General features: G+C 36.9%; 1 protein-coding gene and 3 non-coding genes across 4 annotated transcripts in view; 3 read left to right on the forward strand and 1 right to left on the reverse strand.

Moving 5' to 3' along the window:
* Positions 1 to 19,511, reverse strand: part of LOC140141766 (transient receptor potential cation channel subfamily M member 2-like) — a 48,346-nt gene that overhangs the window by 20,389 nt on the left and 8,446 nt on the right. Inside the window, exons 3-14 of the mRNA XM_072163634.1 lie at positions 13,423 to 13,606; positions 9,280 to 9,458; positions 8,165 to 8,342; positions 7,316 to 7,499; positions 4,971 to 5,215; positions 4,481 to 4,602; positions 3,712 to 3,846; positions 3,448 to 3,513; positions 3,078 to 3,174; positions 2,438 to 2,648; positions 1,168 to 1,393; positions 641 to 727 (exon numbers count right to left, since the gene is read on the reverse strand). Coding sequence (XP_072019735.1) covers positions 641 to 727; positions 1,168 to 1,393; positions 2,438 to 2,648; positions 3,078 to 3,174; positions 3,448 to 3,513; positions 3,712 to 3,846; positions 4,481 to 4,602; positions 4,971 to 5,215; positions 7,316 to 7,499; positions 8,165 to 8,342; positions 9,280 to 9,458; positions 13,423 to 13,606 — 1,914 coding nt within the window. The remainder of the gene's footprint in view (positions 1 to 640; positions 728 to 1,167; positions 1,394 to 2,437; positions 2,649 to 3,077; positions 3,175 to 3,447; positions 3,514 to 3,711; positions 3,847 to 4,480; positions 4,603 to 4,970; positions 5,216 to 7,315; positions 7,500 to 8,164; positions 8,343 to 9,279; positions 9,459 to 13,422; positions 13,607 to 19,511) is intronic.
* Trnaq-uug (transfer RNA glutamine (anticodon UUG)) lies at positions 16,244 to 16,315 on the forward strand. The gene has a single exon. It is a non-coding gene; the product is annotated as a tRNA-Gln (tRNA).
* Trnaq-uug (transfer RNA glutamine (anticodon UUG)) lies at positions 16,947 to 17,018 on the forward strand. Its single transcript has one exon. It is a non-coding gene; the product is annotated as a tRNA-Gln (tRNA).
* Trnaq-uug (transfer RNA glutamine (anticodon UUG)) lies at positions 17,280 to 17,351 on the forward strand. The gene has a single exon. It is a non-coding gene; the product is annotated as a tRNA-Gln (tRNA).

A 19,511-nucleotide genomic window follows, 5' to 3' on the forward strand; every position in this document is an offset into this window, starting at 1 on the left:
TGGATCAGTCTCCATTTATTTATATACCTCCATGGTATAACCGTATAGGGAATGTGTGTGAGTCGAGTATTACCTAAATATAATAGGGGCGTATCCAAAAATGAATTCACGCCCCTTTCAAATGTCGAGCCAAAGTGCAGGCCCTATGGCGTAAAAAGGGTCGTTTTTCGTGGATATGCACGATACGCACGTATCGCGTTTAGGGTGTCAAAAACATGAAAAATTGGAAAAAGGGGTAGCAAAATTGCAATTTCTAAATACGCGGAAATGAAATTTAGGGTATGAAATTTGATGTTAGGAATGAAATCCCTGTTTAGGGTGTCGTTTTAGCCAAGGGTTAAATCCTTGTTTAGGGTGCTTTTCAAAAGTTGATTATCGCGGATGGTGTACAGGCCACAATGGGAGTGACCCCCCCCCCCCGGGTAGATACCGAGGATAGCAATTTACACTTTGAAAGAGCGGGTTGTTTATTATCTTCATATACCATGATTTTATGATTATTGTGGTAAAATCCGCCTATATATTAACTGTCGATCGTTTGGTGGTGGATTTAGAAAACATATTTTGTACACAAAATCTCTGAATAGGCCTGACTTTCAGCAGGCCTATTTAAGCCATGCATGCAAATTGTTCGCTTTACCTTGACTACCAGAGGATCGGTCTCCTCTTCTTTCAGCTTCAATCGAAATGGAAGTAAGGCTGGTGGAAAAACCATGCAAAGCCAAACCTGACAAAGAAAATAATGACGAATATGTTTTTAAAATATTGTGTTGACCTTGGACATGTTGGGTGCAATCTTAATGATGACTTGTAATAAACAATATTCTAATGCATTCTGTGGCGGTTTTGGCAATTTTTGGTACAGCTCAACTCTGACCTATCGGTACGATAATGCCGTTACTACGTTATGTTTTGAATTCAGTTGTAATAGAGAATTCATTTCATACTACATAGAACATAATGAATGAATGAATCCAATCATTCAATGAATGAATCCAATCATTCATGAATGAATGTATTCTTAAAGAACATTTAGCGAATCGAACATTTAGTGTTTCCAAACACTTGCTTTGACAGATATGACACAGGGCTCACAAGATCATGACACTGTAACTAAGGTATGTTCAATTTTAATCAAAATAATATAATACTTTTTGCTGTATTAACCTTCCAATTTGGATTCGACAGAGATAATTTTCCCATCCAGAATTCTTTCAGCATATTCTGTACGGCAGGATGAGCGATGAATTTCAGATTGCCAGCACTATTGGCCAAATCTAAGCAGTTTGTTGAGCCCCATGATGTAAGAGTTCTGACGATAATCAACGAAGTGCGTTTCCTATCGCTGAGGTAGCACTCGTCTAACACCCCAACGGCTAGCTCCTGATACAACCTGCATGTTTGGGCGGGAAATGTTTGTATAAATTATGTTAATTGCCACATGTTGAAATCAAAGAAGAACAAATTTATTGATATAGGCCTATGTATCGCACAATGGGTTATCTACATGGACATAAAGAAATGATATAATTCATGTCATTAAGGGGGTACTACACCCCTGTGGTAAATTTGTGACTATTTTTGCATTTTTCTCAAAAATTAATAACACATTGGTAATAAAAGTTATGTATATTATTGGGGCAAGGAATCCAATTACAACAGTGAAACTTCAGTGAATCAATACAAGCGGTTCAGTAAATATGAGAGGAAATGAGGTACATCCTAGCGGTACCTCATTTTCTATCACAAGTATCGAACCGCTTGTCTTGGGTCACTGAAATTCCAGTGTAGTAATTGAATTCCTTGCCCCTATAATATACATAACTTTTGTTACCAGGGTGTTATTAGTTTTTGAGAAAAATGCAAAAATATTCACAAATTTATTGAGGGGTGTAGTACCCCCTTAATCCAATACCTAATCACCGTTCATGGATTGACAGTGAGTTGACGCAAAGTGGCTAAATTAATATCGAATGTTTGATTGATGGCCCTTAGTGTGCAGTAGAAAACATAACGTATTACAATCGAGCACAATCTGATCACAACCCTTTGATGCCACCCATCGTTGAGTTAATTGACTAGTGTTTTGTTTTAAAAACATCCCCGAGGGGGTCACTCCAATTGTGGCCTGTATACCATCCGCGATATTAACTTTTGAAAAGCACCCTAAACAAGGATTTAACCCTTGGCTAAAACAATACCCTAAACAGGGATTTTATTCCTTGCATCAAATTTCATACCCTAAATTTCATTTCCGCGTATTAGTAATTGCAATTTTGCTACCCTTTTCTCCAAGATTTCATGTTTTTGACACCCTAAACGCGTTACGCGCGTATCGTGCTTACCCACGAAAAACTACCCTTTTTACGCGTTTTCATTATCGCGGATGTGTACAGGCCACAATTGAGTGACCCCCCCCCGGGAAAACATCACATACTCTCCGCCTTCGCTGTATTTAACACTCCGCCTGGATTCGTGTATATCGTGCTCTTTCTTCGCCATTTCTTTCAGCAGTTTACTGGCTAATAATGCGCCTCCAATTGGCGCCTTGCTTTCCCGCCAGAACACATTGGCCATTTCTAGACGACCCTGTAGTACTGCCCATATGAAAAGCTCTCGTGCAGGATTGGGAAACTTGTAGTAATGGTCTATAAACAGAACAAAATAAAAAAACATCATACAGGGTGTCTTTGAAATTATAATATTATTTAGTATTTTATTTTCTGAACCAAAGAAGATTGAGTAATATTATGCAATTGTATTTAACAACTTTCATATTCTTTTTGAATTTTGAAAATTGACTTTGTTCCTAAAAACAGACTTTCATCGAACTTTTTCCAGGTCGGGGTGACGTGGATGTGGGGGGTGTGAATCAGTTACTTTCCTGCAGAATCGTATCCGCATGCTTCTTAACAATAATTTAGGTGTACTTATTATAACGGCGAAAACAAGCAAGCCGCGACACTTATCAACATACTGCCGAAAATACAATCGATTAAAATTTCTCCAGCGACGTACATGTACAAAGATATATACAAAAGTACAATAAATAACTTGCCCCTTATCACTATACGTACCTGCTATTGTATCACTACAGTACAGTGGCTGGTAGCTCCACGGTGTCAATTTCTTGATCACGTAGCCAACGTCTCGTAATGCTACAGCAACTAGAACCTATATCAGCAATATAAAAGAGATTCCAGGATAGTACCGTATTATTAGGGTTTTAAGCTACGGGGATCAATTGGTGAGCATTGAGATTCGGTTGAGATTTGGATGAACCTTAATATATAGGCTACCGTACAATAGTAAATCAGACTTTGCCATTCATTACTAGGCCTAACTGGTATCCATAATTCTTGTACAATTGTACAATTTGCAATAAAATGTATACTAATTATATCACGTAATCCTATAACGAACATGTTTTTTAGATTATAAGCTTACCGGACCCCGCTCACGTTTGCCTAATTCTTCTTCAAGGAGTTCATATAGCAGTGTGTCTTTGTTAATCTGAAATGAAGGTGAAACACATTTAACAACATAAAATATACAATCAATTTAACAATATTAAAGTAGTTGTCAAAGTAGTTTATGTGAGTAGTTCAAACTATTTTCACACCAACATGCAATTGTTCACATAAGCTTTTCTGTTTGTCATAATTATTGGTGTTCAAGTGATATGTTCTTATTTGTTTCTATATTACTTACCAGTTTGTACAAACTTGTCAGTTCACGAGTGTTAAGATACTCATGAAGGTTCAAACCTTTATTCAGAAATAGACGGACGAGTTTCACTTGGTCATTAACAAGAGCAAACCGCAGTGATTGTCTGATGGTTGCTGTCTGAAATGTTGTTAAATAAATGAATAAGTAAATGACTGTGATTTTGACATTAAGATATATCAGCACACTTACAACGATTTATTCCGCTACCACTTGGATACATCAAAATTATTTCACTTTAACAATTACCGAAGCTCCTCTCAGTACTTATATTGTAATTATCCCCGTTACGCGTATGTGGGTTGAGGCAAGTGAGGTAAAGTGCCATGCCCAAGTGCCCGGCACTTTGCCGCTGCAGGGATTAGAGCCCACGACTTCGAGCTACCCAGCGATTATGAGTCGAGGCCTTTATATCTGCATCTCCATCTGTACGCCACTGCAGAGTCAATCTCGTACAGGTTACGTTACATGGGCACTTTACCGCTACGCCACTGTGCTGTCAAATGTGACCATTTAAAAAAATATATTTCCGACCTGAGTTGGATTATTAAACCTATAAGTTTTATTGAATAATTATTCCAAAAGAGGTTCGTTTGGAAACATGTATAACTCTTGGCAGATAGATTGTAAGTGTTTTCTGTTCAGATTTTTTGATGAGTCATCATGCCCGGTCATCATGGTCATTGTCATTGAATGTCAACAATAATATAAAAGCTAAACTTGTATACTGATTTAAAGTAAAGGTAGTACGCACGTTAAGACTCGTCTCGTCTTTCAGAAGTTGCTCAGCTAGATCTATCCTATTGAGTATAGCTGCCAGGTGTAACTGTTCTCCGTAATGGGAGCCACTCCCGCTCTTTGCTCCTCCACTTTTTGCTATGTAAGAAAAATAAGGAGAAGAACCATAGAATGAACGTATTTGTACTGACACGATTTCCTACAGAATGCAGGGCTCTTTCAATAAACGTTCATCTTTAATATTTCAAATATTTATACCAAAGCAAATTATTTTAAAGTAATTCTATCTATGCTGCACCACTTGTTTAAGAAATAAAATATATTGACTATCGATATGTTTGAAGAAAAAAAGGGCGAGATATAAAAGAGGTTTTACTTTCGTCAGCATTTCCTCATTAATAGTTTGTTATTCATAAGTGAGTATGAATGGTACACTAAGGTACATGTATTAAGTTATAACATAATCTGGTACAATTCATGCCTTCAACTGAATAAGATTGTCATACATTTCAAGAGGGCGTTGAGAATGTTTTCCTCGATGTTGATGCTCTTCACTCCCTGCGATTTGATTGACAATACCGTCACCAAATCTTTCCTTTCTGCGATTTCTCGACACCATTCGAGCAGACGGTTGTCGTTCATGGACTCCATTTTTTCACGACCAAACTCTTCTGCCAAGATCTTGTTGAATGATTTGATCGCTTTAGCCATTGCTTTTGATAAGCTTGCTGTTAGTGACCACGTCATTCCTCTGAAATATATAAAATGATCAATACGATATTAGCAATGCAAAAGTTATGTAACGCTGCTTTTTGTCATAGTGACGAATCGGGTAAATCAATCACTCCTTTTATTATGCCGCTTAATAATGAGGGCGACATCATCGGATGCTTTGTGATAAACCATAGGATATTACTTTTTTACAAATTCATTATAAGTCTGCTCTTTGGGTATTTTGATAATAATATCCTGTCTAATGACGCTCTGCTCAAAATCCTATACCGTCACACCCAGGACAATATGCAGATTTCATGTCACAGATTACACACATCACATTCCTAATCCTAACTCTACACCTAGCCCGAAACACAAACCGAACTTTACCCCTAATCCTAACTATCAGACCAGCGAACCATTTTTACTTGTCGGACTGTACTAGCGAACTCTTTCTCGGACTAGCGAAGCTTTTTTTTTTTTATTAAAATAATTAAAATCAAAACCACGCCAAAGATGATGACAATCTTTAAGTGAATGTTCATGCGTGTTGGTAGTTGAAACAGCAATTAAGGTTTAAACAGCCATTCAACACAAAAAAACACAAAAATAATTGAGATTATTTCGACGTGATGATATACGTCCTTATCAGGAGAACTCCAAAGATGTTGTGAAGGAGTTGACCTTACGATTGACCTGAGATGACCTGAGATGACCCTGAGGTCGAATCAATAAAGTGTAAGTGTCGGGATCTCGAGACGGTTGAGTTGCGGCGAGTATATCCTGATTTGTATGGCTTTCCTCACTATGCGTGGGTACTCTCTGCCTTCTCTGCTGAGCACTTTTACATTGTCACAATCTATGGAATGGCGTGTGTCTAAACTTTGTTCTGTGACCGCCGTGGAGTCCTGCTTGGGGCAGTAGATTTGCGTTCTTCTAAACGTTGCCCCGGTTGACGGCCAGTTTGTCAATTATAAGATTTTGATTTAATACACAAAACCTGCTCGTTTTTCCAGTTGGATTGGATCCTTTGGCTAAACAAGTAGTTCCCTCAAAGTGGTGTGGGGTTTAAAGGATGTTGATACCCCGTATGACTTAAAATGCGTTGCAGTTTCTGCGACAGTCCATCAATGAAGGGAAGGGTGATGAAAGTCTTGCTCTTTTGACTAAGTAGTCTGGGTTCGGAGGCTTGAGTGGTAAGTTCCCACGGCTTTTTCTGACTATTGGCCTAGTCGAAAGCCCATTAACGATAACCGTAGTTACCCAGAGCACCCTTTTAAAATGTGATCTATTTCTTGAGTCCTTTCTTGTTGATCAGTTACAGATGTTTGAGCTCTATGAGTTTGTGAGAGACCTGGTGGTGAGAATCAAAATGCAGATACTGATCTGTATGGGTGAGTTTTCTGTGTATGGTGACGTCAGGGGAATCATCTTCCGTGCTTCCGCCTAGCCAAAAGAGCAAGACTTTCATCACCCTACCTTTCACTGCAACGCATTTTTAAGCCATACGGGATATCAACATCCTAAACCCCATACTACTTTGAGGAAACTACTTGTTTCGCCAAAGGATCCAATCCCACTGGAAAACTGGAAAAACGAGCAGGTTGTTTGTAACAAATCAACTGCACTGACTGCCCAAAATCTTATATCGGACAAACTGGCCGTAAACTATAGGGCAACATTTAAAAGAACACAAATCCACTGCCCCAAGCAGGACCACATTGGCGGTCACTGAACATAGTACAGACATACGCCATTTCATAGATTGGGACAATGTAAATGTGCTCAGCAGAGAAGACAGAGAGTACCCATGCCTAGTGAGAGAAGCCATACAAATCAGGAGACACTCGCCGCAACTCAACGGTGCAGGGCCTCGAGATTCCGACACTGTACACTTCATTGATTCGACCTAAAGTCATCTCAGGTCAATCGTGAAGTCAACTCCTTCACAACATCTTTGGAGTTCTCCTGATGAGGACGTGTGTCTTTACATCGAAATATTGAGGTTAGTCTCCATTATTTTGTGTTGAATGACCGTTTGAATCTTAATTGCTGATGACAATATTGTGTTATCTACATGTACTATACTATTATACTGCTCTGTGAATCATTTATCACAATACTACTGTGATCATACCCGCTTCTGTTGACGACGTCTTTAGCATTCATATGTCTGCACGCAAATGCCAGCACATCTGCTGCACCTCCGGATCCTTCCAATATGATGACAGGGGTTTTGCTCTTTACTACTGCCTCGTGAACAGCCTGGATTCGTTTGTGGCCACCACCTAATACAATACTCACTACTGGGATACCGGCAGCTTAAAACGAATGGAAAATGTTAAGAGGTTAAATGCATACTATCACGTGGTTTGCTACCAGAAGCAGAACACACTCAAACACATAAATGTTCAGATATAATTATTTCTGGAACATGCATGTGGTTATGAAGCTAGCAAATAATAGAGTTGAAAGCAATCCGGTAAAAACAAAATATGACACTCTAATTGAAAGAGGGCAAAACTTACTTTTTGATATTCTGTTTTACCATCGTATCTTTCGGTTCTTTCAGGGACTTATTTTACAACGATTGTACAAGGTTTACTTAGTAGGGATGAATTCTCATAAATCTAAATCATGATCAATAAGAAATATTGGCATTAACCTCCCAATGCATTATAGGATGGTTTTGATTCAGTTGAACTCTGACCTCTTAGGAAAATTACTTTTTTTTGCTTACAAAATATTATTTAAAATGCACTAAAATTAACAAAAACAAACAATATTGGAACTGATATTAATTTGTATTAATATCTTTATTTTAGCAAACATCTTTTAAGAAAAAAAATATATTGTAAGCACAAAAAAGAGAGTTTTCTCAACAGGTCAGCTTTACCAAGTCCGTCCCACAATGTATTTTAATAATTTAAAACTTAACTCGCTTAGTGTAATTTTAAGTTATTACTGAAATTAGCACCGAACTAACTGTTGCTTCCTTCGATCATTCTCCCAGATATTTCTCGGAGTAGTTTGCTCTGTGCCTCAATTTCCGCACCAGCTCCGTCTATTCCCTCATCATTGACTATGATAAAATGTGTGTGATTCGGGTCTAGGTTAGCTTGAGTTGTGCTGCCACTTGCGTCCATCTTGTATTTTACAGTTTTCTAGTATAAAAATTCAAGTGTGTTTTGGTTTTGGTTAAAACGTTTTAATACATTTAAATATCAGATTATATTTATATTCTTAACATTTAAATGACAAACAACAACTATATAAGGCCAAAAAACATGTTTGTTTTCTGTAGCAGGTCAAAAATGTCAAATGCGAAATTGCGTTTTTTTTACATCCATGTCTTCAAATGACTTTTTTGCTGCAAATTGGAATGGGAACTTACAGTGGGTCTCTCCGACATACACACAAAAATCATATTCAAGAATATTTATGATCCCCTTTCAACCGGCAGATAAGGTATAAAAAAAAATATGTGATGTTTGTTGTGTAATGTGTAAATGTTTATTTCGTAGTGTTTTACATAATTGTTTGCGATTTGTCCAGTTCTTTGATTTTTTTTCTTTGAAAAGTGAAAAAAATCCTAATGCGCAAAATAAGCCGTCAAAAACGTAATGCGCGCTACTGGAAACAAACTTGTTTTTATTTTGGCCTAATACAACAACATTCTAAACATTATTGTAAAATATTTTGTGGCAAACATTTCTGCAAAATTTCTGTCAACACTTTTAAGTGTTGACAAAATATTTTGCAAAAATGTTTGTCACAAAATATTTTGTTACAGCGTTTTGCAGCAAGTTTTGAATGTTATTAAAACGGTTTTTTACCTTTATATACCATTATTAAATATAAACGTTGCATATACGCACTAAAATTAATTAATTAATAACAACAGAGGGCGCTATCACTTTTTTGATTTGTAAACTGACTATATACGGCAGCTTAGCTTAGTTGGGACACCAGGTTGACATATGACGTCATCATCATTATAAATCCATAACTATCTTGCACACATGCATTGCTATTACCCAGTTTCTATGAATCATACACAGATTTGAGGTCAAATGTCATTAAGGGGTCACTTATAATTACCTGATCACCCGCTGTAAGTTTCTGTTTGTGCTGCTGCTTAAGTACCGATAGTGGCGCTATTCCCATCACCACAACACTCCTATGTTCTGCCATTGCTCTCCCGATGGCATAATCTCTCAAGGCCTCTCCGACGTCCGACATCACACCATGATGCAAACCTCCCGTGGTAAGCCATGCTCCTATAAATCGAGTACAGGTAATAAATCTAATTAGAAGACAATTCAAGAAACGGAGCTCAGGCAAACTGGCATTATAATAAAGGAGAGAAAAAATCGGAACCGTTCGGATTCGAACCAGCGTTCACTAACGATTAAATGTCAATTCGTGTAATTTCGCATACTGACAAATAAGTTCGGTAGTGATGTCAATGCTTTTTAGCTGTTGAGCCACAGAATCGTTATTTTGATATTACAATTGTTGTCTCCAAATGAAGCTTAACTATAAGATAATAGGATATTAAAACATCACTTTGTCCTAAATCATATGCAGTTATGGGCTCGTTCGAAACACGGTACAAAAGCTCCAAAACTCGGATCCATTGTGCACTTTTTAGTAGAAGCATGAGAGTTTCCACATACGAAGTTCAAGATCCAATGTTGATTTTAAGATGTAGAGCCAATTTGGTAAAAATTTGGTAAAAATTGAAAATGCTCCGATCTTGTGAAAGAAATACCAATTTGATCACAATGATTAATGTATAGTTTGTGCTATCTACAACCTATCGTTTTGGAGTTCTACAAAACCTCATTTTTTGGGTTAAATGTTACTTTTTTGGTTGTACACGACAGGGGTGAAATGTTAGCTTGCTCCGATTTTGAATAAAGTGGTAGCAAATTGTTCGTAAAGCTGACACGATCAGAAAACGAATAGCTTTGCCTGTACTGTGTTCACCTACTGAGATAGATAGCAAATAAGGTCACATGCCACTGGGTGGCCATAAGCCACTGGTACCATTCGAGAAGTTCTATACCATTTCTTGATTATTATGTCAAGAGGAGCAATCAATGATGATTTTATACGAAAACTCCATAACGATAGGTCGTAGATATAATAACACAAACAATACATTTTTTAATCCCTGTGATCCGACGAGTAATTTGGTATATATCTTCAACAAGATCGGAACATTTTTAATTTTTATGACGTTTCGTGACATTTAGCGGTCACCAGGGGTCAAATCCAAAATGGCTCCACATCAATATTGCACCTTGTACGTCATGGGTGTAAATCCGCATGCTTCTACTAAGAAGTGCACAATGCTTTAGGTTAGCAGCCGTACTACTTGTATAGCCAGTTCCGCTTGGTTACATGGACATTTTTTATATCGTCAACCTGGTACGATCATTGACCGAGTCATTAATTTTGAGAATAAAAACAAAATATAGTTCAAACAAGCATTTAAACATATTTTTGAAATGACCTGAATATTTTTCATTCCATACTTCTCCTATAAAATAGTTAAACAATGAAGGATAGTCAACCATTGACAATGTGATGTTGAGAACTGAAAAGTTCTCGCAAAGTTTTAGAAATTTAGAGGCTCATGTATGCGAGTGTGAGAGGCTGTATATTTAAGTCACGTTTAAAACAACACATATTACCGGGGTGCCCGTTATATTAAAGAATTATACCACGATTACTCAATAACCATGCGAGGCTGATGCCCGTTATAATTCAACAATAGCAATAATTTTTTTCTGCTGTTTGATTTTTATGATAGTGGGTTAATGATGAATCATTGTCGCCTATCCTGTATTTTTCTGAACTTTTTTGTTACCTAGAAGTTATATAAATTTAGTACAAAACCAAGAATGACTATACATTTATTAAACTTACGTCCGCTTTTTCCATAAAATGTCTTTAACTTTAACCCATTTTTTCAATCTTGATATCAACTACACCAGGCACAAAAAGAAACTCGTCAGTTATATTCATCCTTGCTGTTCAATAACTTGATAATTTTGAATTATTCTTAAATAAACATTTTGTTAATTGGACTTTTGTTTCTCATTTGACACCCTGTTCGTGAACATTGAGCAAGAATTGACCAAGATATGCGCCTCCAAACTCTCAAACCCCAAAATGAAAAGTTGCAATTTTAACGATTCAATTGTGGCTATTACACTGTGTGCTTTATTGATTGGCCTGTGGTGTTTGTGTGCAATACAACCATTGAAAATCGTTGAAAATGCAACTTTTGATTTTGGGGTTTGAGGCTTTGGAGGCGCATATCTTGGTCAATTCTTGTTCGTTTTTCACGAACAGGGTGTCAAATGAGAAAGCACAGTCCAATTAATAAAATTTATTAAAATAATCCAAAATTATCAAGTTATTGAACAGCAAGGATGAATATAACTGACGAGTTTCTTTTTGTGCCTGGTGTAGTACAATTACTTCCTAACACTATGTAGGCTATTTTCTTCTAAAGTACCGGTTATTTTTTCATATGCAATTTCTATATACTTTCATGACTGGGTCGTGGGTTGGCTATGGATTGACCCTGCTATTTTTCTACACGATTTTGTTGTAAATAAAATGACAATCTGTTTACAATTCAACTGTACAACCAACAAACACAAAAATGTTATTGACTTCGGTCAAAACGTTTGAATAACATTAAATGTTGGATTGTATAAAGATCATGAAAACATTTTAAAATGTTTAATATGAAAAATACCACATCAACATTTTCAAAATGTTGTCAAAGTGTTAATTGTAAATATTTTTGGCAAACATTTTTGTAAAATATTTTGTTAACTCTTTATGTTAGAACGTTTTGCAGCAAGTTTCAAAAATATTTTATTAAAATGTGTTATTAAAACGTTTTATACCCTTTAAATACCCCGACATGTAAAGACAATATTTTGTACAATTCATCGAGTAACAAGTGATACGCATTTATTAATCTCAATTAATCCCAATTGAGCACATTTTTGTGCTTTTGGGATTTTTTTCGAAGACCCTCCCCCGCCTAAAAATCTGGAAAAGGGTGAGCAAATATCAATGCATCAACCCGCATAAAAAATAATTAACAGATTAACGCGACGCAAACGCGCCCGTGCAAGGGTAATGCAATATCCGTTCATAATGTGTCTAAAGCAGTAAAAGGTATAGGCCTAGTTTATACTCGCCAGTTTTTACTGCCAAGGACACATCATTTGGGTGTAGAGAATAATGCCACACTTTATTTCTATTCTATTTTTACAAAATAGCTCGATCTCATTAGAGAATGAATTTGGAGAAAACCTTCTGATAATTACAAACACTCGCTGAGTAGCAAGACCTTCCCTCTCAGCTTTTAATCCGATAAGCTGATTAGTTATTTGTTTTCATGAATTGGAAGACATTCTTTGATGTATTACTGAGCTCAATCATCTGAAATTACTGGAGCGTGAGCCACCCAGGCTGGTGGCTCAGCATAGTATTTTATTACCAGAAGGTTTTCTCCAAATGCGTTTCCTAATGCTAAAGGATGTCTCCGACGCGACAATCATAACATTGTTAAATGTTAAATGTTAGAAAAATGTTTATCAAGCACGAAACATGTGGTTTTATTTAAAACAAACTCATATTGGCCATAAAAACAGCCGGCTCCCAACACGCGATATTCAAAACTCCCGCGCCGAAATTGTCTAGTGCAATGGCGTCATGGTTACAGGGTGTATCAAAATCAATTTTGATGTTTATTGAAAAGCCTGCCTCTACCAAATACATCATTGAATACTCTTGAAATGTTCAGAATGTATAGCTTATGACATGTTTTATAATTAATGTATAAATTTGTTTGGATCTTATGTTGAATTTTGATGTGTCAGGCTCATCCATTATCAATGAAAACTGATGGGTACCAATCATTTTGATACAGCATGTACTTGTGCTCAATTGCCAGCCTTCATTGTATTTACTGGGACGTCGTCATTGCACTTGACAATTTCGGCGCCCGGTAATTTTGAATATACGCGTGTTGAGACACGGCTGTATTAATTCGTTTTTATGGTCAATATGAGTTTGTTTCAAATAAAACCACGTGATTCCTGCTTGATAATTAATTTTCTATCATTTAAGGCATAATGTTGTGATTGCCGGAGTCATCCTTTAAAGAGAAAATGTCCTTTTTTCTCAAATATTTACGTTGTAACTGACCTGTACTTAGTACTGCATTCACCAGTTCTCTCCTGAATGTATTTTTGACGGATGTCGTCATTTGTTTGATAGTCCGGTAGCCACCCACAAGAGAGATGACTAGTTTCGGAGCACCTAAATTCCATCTTCGTGTGATGAATTCTAAAGTCTCCCCAGGATCGTCGGTTTGATTGACTATAACGTACTGTGATAATAAAAAGAAATTGGTAAAATGAACTGATAATGTAGATTGCATGCAATTTTAAATGAAAGCAGACACTTATTTCCTTACTAGCTCGCTCAACATAGTGCACTTACGTCCACGGCGAATTCACCGTGACCTTTCCAGCCATAAACCCGCTTATTGAAGATTAAACCGATATATGCAGTACTTAACCATTATATAGTAATCTATTGTCCAGTGCAAATTTATTACCACCTGATAATATTGATCCAATGAGCGACCGAATTGTCCGCTACGGACGAATAATCCAATCGATAATGACTCTATTGACATGTACGAGCGTATCTCCAGGGATACAAAGGGATAAGCATCCTAGGTTACATAACCAAACCGGAAGATGTAGCCTAGGTCTAGACAATAGGCGGATTAGCGGCCATTTTGTCTTCAACGTGATTTTATTTACGTGTCAATATACTTTAGTACACAAATATATAAGTTAACAGGTTTACAATTTCAAAATTATATTTTGAGTATACAATATATTTTGTAGTAAATCGATGAAATGACGGTGATTGTTCAGGTATTATATGCTTGATAGAATTAAACTGTCTGACCAGCTAGTATTCTCCTCCGCCGTCATTGTGATTCCAGTCACTCCACGTACCGTGTTGCGAAGGTGGAGGAGACTAAAGCTGTATTGAAGAACACGCATGCGTTAAAAATGATGTAGCCTAGGTCCACACCACTCCACGCCATACGTAAATTCTCCCAGTCACATTTCCCCAATATGAAATTTTTAAAAAGTAAAATTGTAATTTTAATTCTTTTAATGTTTGGCAGAGGCGGGGTTCGAACTTACGGCTCACCGCTTTGGCTAGTATCACGTATACCATACGTCCAGCGCCTTAGACCGCTCGACCACGAAGAACTTGATAGTGTCATCGTGAAAATTTATACATAATATTAATAAATCGCAACTTCATTACTGCATCATATTTTGGATTTTTATCTGCTTAAAACATTAATGTGTATTATAATAAAGCTACCATTATTTATATTGTTGAATTCTCAAGCGCATAGAGACAATTAGTACAAGGGTCCTATGAATAGGCCTACATACACAATACATAAAATCGATTTTGATATCGGCCATGTGCTCTGCTGTGCATGTGGTTTCCCGCAGTGGCGGAAGTTGTATTACGAAGTGCATCCGAACTCCATTTTGAAGCAAATGATTTTGACAAGGCATTGGATTGTTCCAGTTTGCATCCTAAATCCACATTAGACCCTAATTTTATTTACAAAATCAAAAGATTAGATTATCATAACAACAAAACGGTAATCTTTTGTCGGGTCTAATGTGAAAATTACATTAAAAAAATACAGTTTTTACAGAATTAATTTTCACTTAATTCCAAAAAAAAAATGGCGTATATAGGATTGAAATAAATTATCTACCTTCTATACTAGATCAATTGTGACGCAAGTTGTTATCAAAAATTGTTGTGATAGATGTACAGTTAATATTCATATATTCCATTACCTATCTGATGGTACAGTTTTTACACAGAAAATATTTATTTGAAAAACCTGCCACTCGGCTTTTTCCGGAAAGGTCACAGGGTCGCCGTGACCTGTGCAATAATTACAATTAAAATTTTTCTTATTCTAACAGCAAGCGTTTCTAGAATATATTATGGCGAAATGTGGTGTAGCCTAGGTCGAACAATAGCGTGACGTAGTTTCCGGCATTGTTCCTATGCACTTTCACCCTCCTGGTATCTCCACTGACCGAGTTTTGGGATATTTTTCACTGGTTTGCAGCTGTTTGCTATCATTTACTCATCAAGGCGGACGACCGTTATTATAAGGACTATGCCAATTATTTAAAGATTGACATGTAGAGAATAAGCCATAATTGATTGACAGAAAGTACTAAATTTGTACCTATGACGGTTTTATGACACCAATCTTCAAAATACGATCAAAAAATGGCTGCCCGGTGAAGTAAAATGTGCATTGGAATAACACGGCGAGTTTGGATAGATGGTAGGATTTCATTTTAATAAAATGTATGTTCCCCGTTATTAAAGCTTGTACCGGGTTGAAGATTCAGATATTTGGAAAAGAATAAGTAATTGAAACATAGAGAAAGTACTAAAATCATAGCTTTTATACTTTTTGAGTTCAACTCGTATAGCTACAACACAGCGCTACCAGTAGGGTTCAATTGCCTATTGTGAGTGCCCCTGTGTTGTGTGCATACATGTAGTTAACAATAACTGCATGATGACACACCGTCATCAAGAATCTAGATTGGTGGGGGGGACAAGCCATTTTACGACAATTTTCCTATGGGATTTTCTAAATTTTCAGATCTATGGGGCACGGTGCTCCCCCTGGCCCTATTACGCTACGTAACTGCACCCGGCTCTCACCAAAATGGTTGAAAAATGTTCAAATCTGCCAAAAAATCATAAAAAGGCCGGATGTTCGGCGTTGTTCGCCTAATTTTGATCAACAAGTCTGTGCAATTCTCTATACATTTAATAATAATTTAGACATACAATTTAACAGTTTTGAGGCTCAAAAGTTTTCAGGGTTAAGACCAACCTTAAGATATGTATATTGGTTCAGGATAAACTGTTCACAGTCAGCGGTGCCGTGGTGTAATGGTTAGCACTCTGGACTTTGAATCCAGCGATCCGAGTTCAAGTCTCGGCGGGACCTCTTTTCTTCTTTTTTGTCGTTCGTTTGTTTTTGTTTTCTCCTTTTTCAAGCTTGATTGATAGTTAAAATATTCCACCCATCAGGGTTACACTATGGTTTTGAATTAACTGTGTTTTAAGCGCACTCTTTGTGCACCTCTTTAAACGGCATAAAATGTGCGTTACGTCTGTACATGATGAACATGAAGTGCAGACACTCATTTCCTTTAATACTCGCTCGATCACCACACCCTCTCAATGTTGTAGTATCGGTTATTCTGGGGAGGGCACCGACCATGATTGGGGGCACCAGGCCTGATTGGGGCACAAAGCAGTTTTCGGCAATTTTCATACGCAACTGCACCCTCTCACTCTTTGAGACATTTTCACTAAAAATGGTTGAAAATGGTAAATTTTGCCTAGAATCATCAATTTTGGTTTTAAAAACCGGGTTTTGTCATTTTCTCCAAAACCGAGCATTTTTGACCAAATTTGACCTCACATATGGATTTGACAAGTGTTTGCAATTCTAAATATGTTACTTTTTATGATAATTTAGACCTACAATTTAAAAGTTTTGAGGCTGAAAGTCCAGAGTTAAGACCAACCTTAAGATATGTATATTGGTTCAGGATGAACTGTTCACAGCCAGCGGTGCCGTGGTGTAATGGTTAGCACTCTGGACTTTGAATCCAGCGATCCGAGTTCAAGTCTCGGCGGGACCTCTTTTCTTCTTTTTTTTTTTTTTTTTGATTTATAATAAATACAATATTGATATGTCGTGCTCAAATTCTGCTCTTACGGTGAAATCGATCTCAATATTTTTTTTATTATTTTTTAGTCCAAGTATTTCTCATCAAGTTGATACATATGAATTGCAATATCACAATTTACTAATATATAATATTTCTAGTTTTCCTAAGTCCAGAGGTAAGACCCACCTAAAGATATGTATATTGGTTCAGGATAAATTGTTCACAGCCGGCGGTGCCGTGGTGTAATGGTTAGCACTCTGGACTTTGAATCCAGCGATCCGAGTTCAAGTCTCGGCGGGACCTCTTTTCTTCTTCTTCTTTTTTTTTCAAGCTTGATTTATAATAAATACAACAGAGGCCTTGCATGTGACGTATCATCCCGTAAATATGGCGGACTACTCAAATGCATTCAACAAAAGCATGATTGCAATCTACCGTGACAGTTCGTCTCACACACATAACCCTGCACTGCGATCAAATAGGTTGATGACAACATTTGATTGAATGGACTGCACTCCGCCATAACTACGGTGAAGGACACTGGCTCAAATCCTTTGTTTGGAGCCAATCGATAATTTCATGCAGGGCCTCTATATTAATATGTCGTGCTCAAATTCTGCTCTTACGGTGAAATCGATCTCAATATTTTTTTATTATTATTTTTTAGTCCAAGTATTTCTCATCAAGTTGATACATATGAATTGCAATATCACAATTTACTAATATATAATAAAGAAGCGGCCTGATTTCAGCCATATGTGTAAAAACCATTAAATTTTTAATACTTGATTCAGAGTTTTTTCTGATGACTAAAGTAAAACAGTAAAGGCCACGTTCTGTGCATTGAGAGTGTTGGCAGTCCATTCTCTCAAAGCTGGCCATGATCATAATTTTACGTCACTGTAATTTATAGGTCAAATCTATCGTTCGAAGGAACTCACCGTTCGCTTACAGTTGGTTTTTGCGGCATATCAATTTTAACGACTTATTTTCTCCAAAAAGGAGTAATTTTCATTGTCCTCATAAATAGCTTGACAATGATATGATGTTGTCCGAGCAATTCCCTTCAAGCGCACTCTTTGCGCTCCTCTTTGCGCACCTCTTGCAAATCATGTCTTTAAACTGCATAAAATGTGCGTTATTAATAATGCACAATATGCATTGAATATACTGTAATGATATAAAATTAAACAGGTTCGTAAATTCGTTTCAATTTGCTGCAAGGATCGCGACTTTCATGGTTGAATAGAGACGTTTATGCTTATAAAATGTATAACTTAATATGTCAGGAATGTATACGTGCAGTAAGGGACTGTGTATAAATAATGTACAGGAGATTGAATTCCCAACAAAACTAACATGTTCTGCTATTTTCTACGAGCAAGAATATTTTCAACGTTTTCGTACTGTTTTCGGCGTAACATTGGAAAAGTGCCTCTAATAATTATTATTTGTGCCAAAATCACTCACAATTGCAAATGGCTTCTCCGATTCTCCTCCCCTGAGTGACAAATACTTTCCCCTCAACCCAGGTACATTATACACCTCACACCGACATCGCCTGGCTAATAATTATTTGGTGCAGCAGAGACATTAAAATGAATACACGGGATCCATACACGTGAATTGCTATGCACGATTTTGATATCAGACGAAAATCTTCGGATACTGGGTTACAAAATGATGAATATCTCCCGTAAATGAATTTTTCTCAAGAAACCAGATGTGGTCTCATACACTTGAAAATACGTGTTGAACAGATATTATAGTCGTTAGCGTGCGCTTTGAAAATTGGCCGTGCGCTTTGAAGTCAAAATTTGACCAAAACTCTCAATTTTATAGTGCGTTGGTCCTATATGGACTACAGCGCGCAGCAGGCTATAGCGGCACTCACTCAAGTGGAGAGAGTATAACCATTGACCGCAATGTCGTATACAAGCTTGCTCACAGAGCGAGAAATCAATTACCCCGTCTATACAGTAGCCTTAGTCAAGTCACTTCGCTAATAATATGCATCTCATAAGGTCCGAATAAAATGGTCATAGGTGGCTGTGGATTCAACCTACCATGGCGATTTCTACTATGAAGATATCGGGGCGATGTCACTGTGCACCTTCCCTAAAACAACCGTGCACATTATAAAGAAGGGATTTTTAACATTAACGAAGAAAGACTTCAATTACAATTTTTGCAAAATTTGCTACATAAGAAAACAAAAAACATAATTTCAATCAAGCAAATATTTGGAGACCATTTGGTTGAACAACAATTATTTCATACGTTTGGCTTGTGGTCTCCAGACATATTGGAGTGTTTGATTTACAGGTATGCTTTTCTCTTGGATAAATGAAATTGTTTGAAAAAAATCATGCTGAGATATAATTTGATTCCCGTTGTTGCGTGCTTTAAAAATCGGCAAATAGTAGAAGGTTGCTATAAATATCTTTTAAAATGAGTTATAAC

Source organism: Amphiura filiformis, chromosome 20 (assembly GCF_039555335.1).
Source record: "Amphiura filiformis chromosome 20, Afil_fr2py, whole genome shotgun sequence".
Lineage (NCBI taxonomy): Eukaryota > Metazoa > Echinodermata > Ophiuroidea > Amphilepidida > Amphiuridae > Amphiura > Amphiura filiformis.